Below are 7001 nucleotides of genomic sequence, written 5' to 3'. Positions count from 1 at the left end.
TCAAAAAACAGTGAAATTTGTTTTTTGTGAAAAGTTCATTTTTTTGGCCAATGAAGCTTTTAACAATTATTTAAAATGCATCTGATCACTCTACACAATAATCTAGAAACAATGTGAATGAACACCACAACAGCTTAAGCTGCAAACTTGGCAAAACACAAAATTTATCTCACTGCCAAAACTTTTGGCCATGACTGTAATGCCCTTTTAAAGAAGCATCATTTAACAATGTATCAAAGACTACCAAGCAGATATAAACCTCATTTACATTCTGAGTGGTGTGACCATATTTCCATCCATTGTTCTCTGAAATTATTAGTCTCTCTGGACCTGCTCTGGTCAGATACCACAACACATTTCACCCATTAGTGGCTCATTGTGCTAAAGTGCTATATGTGGTTATAAATAATCATCATGACTGGTAGCAGTGAAAAACAGGATGTGGTTAACAGTCACTGAACAGAATATATGTCTAACATAAAAAGTTTAGGACATGTTCACCAAAGTCATTGCTTCAGATCCCCACAAGAAAATGCATCCAAAAAAAGCTTCTTAATTCTCTATTTCAGTTCTGCTTGTATCACTTTATTAGAAGAATGTCTCTGTTCAATGTGCGTGAGATGTCTTGCTTTTTTTAACTGCTGGCTCAAGACCTACATTTCAATCACAGACGGGAAACAACACCGTTAAAAGGCTGTTGTGAAAGAGGAGCTTTTTCATGCTGTATAATCACAACAAAATACAACATACAGGCCATTGCAAGTATTGTCATTATTCATGCGCACAAGTTAGAAATGTAAAGTTTCAGAAAATTTCATACAGCATTGACAAACAGTTAAAGGGTTACTCCACCCCAAAATGAAAATTTTGTTATTAATCACTTACCCCCATGTCGTTCCAAACCCGTAAAAGCTTCGTTCGTCTTCGGAACACAATTTAAGATATGTTGGATGGTTTAGGTTTGGGGGTAGGTTAAGGGGTCTAAAAAGTTTTTTTAGCTAAAAATACGTAGCGATTTGTACGTTTTAAACGTTGAAATACGTCTAAATTGTACGTTTTAGCATTAATAAAAACGTACAAAAGTGTACGTTTTGTGCTTGTAATTGTTACGTATTAATACCTACGTATAAACATGAGACCAGGCTGGATTACCACAGAGACACTGACGCTTACAAATTGTATTAAAGACAAAAGATAAAGTTAAGTGTATAAAATAATTTTGTAATAATGAATTAAGGTATTGGTGTATACAAAACTTCAGCCAGTGTCCAATCACTTTGTCCCATTTTACCCTGGAAATCCAGAAAAAAAAGAGAATGTGATAGTTTTATGCGGTAATTACAAACTACTAACAAACAAACTATATTTAATGAGAGATTCTGACCTGAACACTATGAATCCAGTCCTGGTTCAGGTTATTAGTTCTTCCACAATCTTTAAATAAGAAAACAATTATACCAAAACATATTATTGAACAAAATCTTGGTAGAAATGCTCAAGTAAAATCCACCTTTCCACAGTCCTGTTCCTCTCCAACACACATAGACACTTGACAGCAATAAGAGTAGCAGAAGCAAGCAGACGACAGGCAGCCACGGGATGACACTGATGATCACTGGATCATTACTGCTAGTATCTGTATCCTGATCGACATCTTCAGTGCTCACTTCTACACACAACAACAACAGAAAAATACAGATTTCTACTTTAGTATTAGTTTTAGGTCAAAAATAACAATTAAATGACAATTAAATAAAAAAATTAATTAGGAATGTATTTAATAGAAGAAAATGAAAAAAAAACCTACCTTCAAACTCTAGTTTTGTGCAGTGAGTTTGCTCAATCATATATTCAGTGCAGCAGTAGAGCATGAGATCAGTGTCAGTGATGTTCATCAGAAGCAGAGAGTGAGTGTTTGTGGATGAACTGAAAGCTCTTATCCGACCTGCATAACTGGGGTGAATATTGGAGGGCTCTGGTTTAGATTCCGTTCCATAAATATATTCTAGTCTCAGAATTCTGACAAATATTTGGTTTCCATTTGTAATGATCCAGGTAATCTCTTTATCATCTTTAATGCTACAGGGAAGTGTTGTGTTTCCTTCTGGATGAACTTTCACTGATGATCCTTCAGTGGCAATCATTAAGACATTGAAACCTGAAGATGAAACAATAAAATTGTTTGATTTATATGGAAAACATGAATCCAAGAAAAACTTACATGGCAGTGATCATTTGACAATCTGGATCTTGGTGACATTGACATTTAATCATGTAGCAGATCATCAATCATGTAGTTTTTATCAAAATTAATTTACAAACAAGTAAAATCACGAGTTATTCATCAAACCATATCTATAGCATCACTGAAATTAGAGCATTTGATAACTTCACATACTCACATATAAACTGTTTCAGAATCATTTTCTCTCTCTCTCTCTCTCTTTGGGGTTTGTTGCCATTTACATCACAGTTTGTGATTTTTGTCAACTGCTGTAAGGATGAGTCAAAGGCACAAATCCCTCCTTAAAGAATACCACGTCCACGTGTGGATGCTATAATGTAAGCTCTCTATACACAGTCTAATCTCATAGACTTTTATATCCATGACATTAATGAATGTGTTCATTTCATTGGTATAAAAAAAATCTATAGACGTTCCTTTAGCTTATGTGAACGTTGGTCAAGATGTTTCACTTAAAGGGGTCATATGATGCTTTTTTTAAAGATCATTATTTTGTGTATTTGGTGTAACAGAATATGTTGACATGCTTTAATGTTCAAAAAACACATTATTTTTCAAATACTGTACATTATTGTAGGCCCTCTATGCCCCGCCTCTCTCAAACTCTTGGTGTTCTACAAAGTCCCTTCTTCTAATGGGAGTAATAATTGACAAGATTTTCATAATATATAATATTTCATAGGAATATTGAAGTATAATTTCTTTCCCTATTCATTTGTTGTGTCTCCCAAAATGCGTAATAAACATGCTTTTAGTCCTGGTGTCCTCATATGAGGACATGTATGAAATCAACATCCTGTTTCGTAACAGAAAGTCATATTTTGATTTGAAACCCCATAACATTTTCCTGAGATGTTGATTTATGACAAACAATTTGAGAATTAGTCAGATTTAAATGATAATTACAAAATATTATCATATTTCCATAAGAGTGTCACTAAATTAATATCAGACATATTTGAAGACCAAGGAGAGGGAGTGGTCATGGTGAAACATCCAAACATTTAGTATCTCTGAAAAGCCCTGAATGTGCTCTGTACAGGACATCCAGACTTAAAACTGTGGCATGTATAGTCTCAGAGAAATACACTAAAATATAATGTCCTCATATGAGGTCACAGGGTCTCAGGAGGTAAACCATTTTGAACATTTGATCAGACAAAACCCCAAAGCATACTTTGCCATCCGTGACATAATTTTCATCATTAGCACTGATTTGGTCATTAGTCCTCTGATGTCCATACACACTGTTTGTGTGTAGCTCAAAATTCCTAACTAACTAAAATGTCCTAAATTACAGTGAGGTTACAAAATAAATAAACTAGGTATTCCTAAAACAGAGTTTTAGGATTTTGTTTTTTTATTATAACTAAGTGTTTAATTAAAACACTGTTACACTGTTAACTTTACCCCTAACATAACTCAACCCTTACCCCAAAACTCTAACCCCTAATCCTAACCTCTAAACAACCATACTGGTCTTGCAGGTAATTAATGTTAGTACATATTAATTCAGGCCACATAATATAAAGTGTGATCAACAATTTTACCGCTAAAGATGGGTTTACTGAGTATACTTCCAAACTAAACTATGCAGATATCCAGATTTGTAGCCCATGCAATATTATATTTAAAATGTATCTATAACCATAATTTTACACCTCACAGTGTAATAACTATTCATTTTTATTTAATAAAAAACATTTTTAAAAGAGAATTACTGAGTGTGTTTCAACAGTTGAACTTTGAATCACAATATAAGACAAATAAGTAGTGTTTAATTACTGAATGAATCCACACTAATTGGGTGAGTCAGTGATTCAATGACTCATTCACAAAGACAGTCACTTTATTCATTCATGAATGACGCCATTTAAATGAATTGGTTTAGACTCACGTTTTTGCAGCGTCTGCAGTGAAAATTTGATTTTGTTCATACTGATTTCATTTGATTTAAAATAACCCTATTGCTTTTCATTATAAACAATTTTATTAATTAAATGTAAGAATTTGACATAAAAGGTGATGCACACATGTAATAAGGTTAGAAAAAAACTGCCCTTATAAAAGTAAAAATCTCTAAATTGAAAAGTTCATTTCTGTAACTGTAAACTAACCACTGCACAGAATATGAAGAATACGAAAAGTTTCAGGAGTCATCTGTCCATGATAGACCTCCAGCCAAGGTGCAGCACAAAATATTTTATATATTTATTTTAATATTTTATTGTCAATATCACACACTCCTATGTTCTTGAAATTATTTCCATGTTTGAAGAAATGGTGTTAGGCATAAGTTAATTTAATTGGTTGAGATCCTGGAAGCTTGCACACATGGAGGCTGCTCTTTAAAGACTTCCAGTGCATGAAAAATAAACGCTGATATAAACATCAATTTTGTTAAACAATGAATTATATCCTCCCAACATCCCTTTGAAGTAGCAGATCCATGATATACTAGAGAAGCCTCCGGTCTTCAAGATCTTTGCTAGCAACCACTTCGTCCCTCTTTGCGAGGCCAAATCCAGTGCTATAATCATTGGAAACTTTGCCTGGCACATCCACCCCACTTCACCTAAGATCCTGAAGAAAGATGCAATAGGACATCTTACCAATGAGGAAATGAAAGGTTCAGTAGATTATTTGTTCTAAATTAATGGTTAATATCATGGCGTGTTGAAGTAGAAACTACTCTTTATCAATAATCTTTTCTGGAAATGATCTAGTCTCTTACATGCTGATTGCATGACCCCTGCAGAGTCGGAGCGGACCTCTTGTCAGACAACATATCCAGTACGCACCATGTGACTAATAAGTAAATTCTCAAACATCAATTAGAGTTATTATGCCCTATGGTCTAAACATTTAAATAATAATACAGCATATATATATATATATATATAAAACACAATATAATTACAAATTAACATATACACATACACAAGTTAAATTTACTGCTTTTATTACATTCAGAATTGTTTAAATAGGTCTGTTTGATTATAGCTTCTTCCTGCACAAAAGCTGCACATTTTAAAACTGGAGTGTTTAAACCAATTACAATGACTTTTAATCAGATCTTTACAAATTGCTCCACATTTGTCTCTGATTGGGGTCTATCAATAAATTTTTTTTTAATTATCATGCTTTTGTGGGAAACTGAAACTGCAAAATTGAGAAGCTTTACTGTACATTACTGTACATTTCTTAGCAGTTGGAATGTACTGCACATCAACCAGCCTTTGTCATTTTGCAAATGGCACTTGGACTTTCTTCCGTGTCAGCATGAAATGATAAGCATGAGCATGATAAGAATGAGTTTGGGTTACCAACCAATGATTAACTCATTCTAAAGGTATTAAATGAGTGACTTCATGTTTATCATTACAAGCTGACTGGGAAGAATGTGTTTTCCTTTTGAGATTTGTTCCTTCTAAAAACTTATGTATGTGTCTTATGTATAGGCCCCCAAAAAAGCTGCTTCCTTAAAACACTTCTCCTTATTCTTTAAAACACAGCATTAAAAACTGAACCATATGGATAGTATTGATTATTTACATTATATGATATTATTTATTTATATTACATTATATTTACATTAACCTAACCAGCCCACTTCAGCTATCAAACCATATTGAATTCATAATGAATAATTCATATATACCCAATTATAGCAAAACATAAAATAACAGCAAGACTTACCCAAGACCATCGTGATCCAAGATTTTCTCTTCACTTTGCATAAACCTACAAATGGTGATTTATCTTGAAGGAATGCTGAATCAGCTTTATATCACTTGGGCAAGGGGGGTATTCCTCAAATTTGGGTGGGAATTGTGGCCCATTTAGGATAGAATTGGATGTTTTAAATCCCCTAGGAGAAAAGTCTTAAAGGGGTCATATGATGCGATTTCAATTTTTCCTTTCTCTTTGAAGTGTTACAAGCTCTTGGTGCATAAAGAAGATCTGTAAAGTTGCAAAGACTAAAGTCTCAAATCCAAAGAGATATTCTTTAGGGAAGTCCCGATTCTTTCGGGAAGTCGTGGCCTAATGGTTAGAGAGTAACCTTTGGGTTACGAGTTCGAGTCTCAGGTCCGGCAGGAATTGTAGGTGGGGGGAGTGTATGTACAGCGCTCTCTTCCAATACCATGACTGAGGTGCCCTTGAGCAAGGCACCGAACCCCCAAAATGCTCCCCGGGTGTGTGTTCATCACCACTGCTCCATGTGTGTGTTCACTGCTGTGTGTGTGCACTTGAGATTTGCATAACGCCGCCCAAATGTTCACGCAAAGAAAGAACGTAACTTTTATTCTCGCTGTAGTATTGTTGCTGCCGCCGCCACACACAAAATAATGTTCTTTTTAGCAGCATCATATGACCCTTTTAAAGCATTTAACACTGAATATAAATAAAATATACTGTATAATGTGCAATATATTCTTAAAAAAAAAACGCTTGCAAAGACTGTACAAATGTTGAAGTTGATAAAAAGTTGACAAAGTCAAGAACACTGAGTTCAGACAAACTGTGTGGTATGACAATGCACAATAACTGAGCAAATACAAATTCTATTTTTTACAGCACTTTTCCCAATACAAAAGTCAAAGCATGTTTTCAGAATGTGTGTGTTAGTGTTTAAAAGGAGATCTGTATTGTCTTTAAACAGTGATAAAGTCAAAGGTAACTTCGGGTAGGTTCAAGTTATCATCAGGGCTTGGCTTCCTGGAATAAATGCTGTGTAACATGTAAATACCATGAA

General features: G+C 34.3%; 1 protein-coding gene across 1 annotated transcript; it reads right to left on the bottom strand.

Annotated features, from left to right (window-relative positions):
• Positions 1-1232: 1232 nt before the first annotated feature.
• Positions 1233-5954, bottom strand: LOC107729640 (uncharacterized). The gene is made up of 5 exons (XM_016540274.1): positions 5945-5954; positions 1808-2158; positions 1511-1669; positions 1385-1434; positions 1233-1292 (listed from the first exon to the last, which is right to left on the bottom strand). Exons 1-5 carry the CDS (start codon positions 5952-5954, stop codon positions 1233-1235), a joined length of 630 nt encoding a protein of 209 aa, XP_016395760.1.
• Between the last annotated feature and the right edge of the window lie 1047 nt (positions 5955-7001).

This window comes from Sinocyclocheilus rhinocerous, unplaced genomic scaffold (assembly GCF_001515625.1).
Source record: "Sinocyclocheilus rhinocerous isolate Xijiao unplaced genomic scaffold, SAMN03320098_v1.1 scaffold278, whole genome shotgun sequence".
NCBI classification, from domain to species: Eukaryota; Metazoa; Chordata; class Actinopteri; order Cypriniformes; family Cyprinidae; genus Sinocyclocheilus; species Sinocyclocheilus rhinocerous.
The sequence above is the reverse complement of the archived record's forward strand: the minus strand, read 5'-3'. Positions and strand labels throughout refer to the sequence as shown.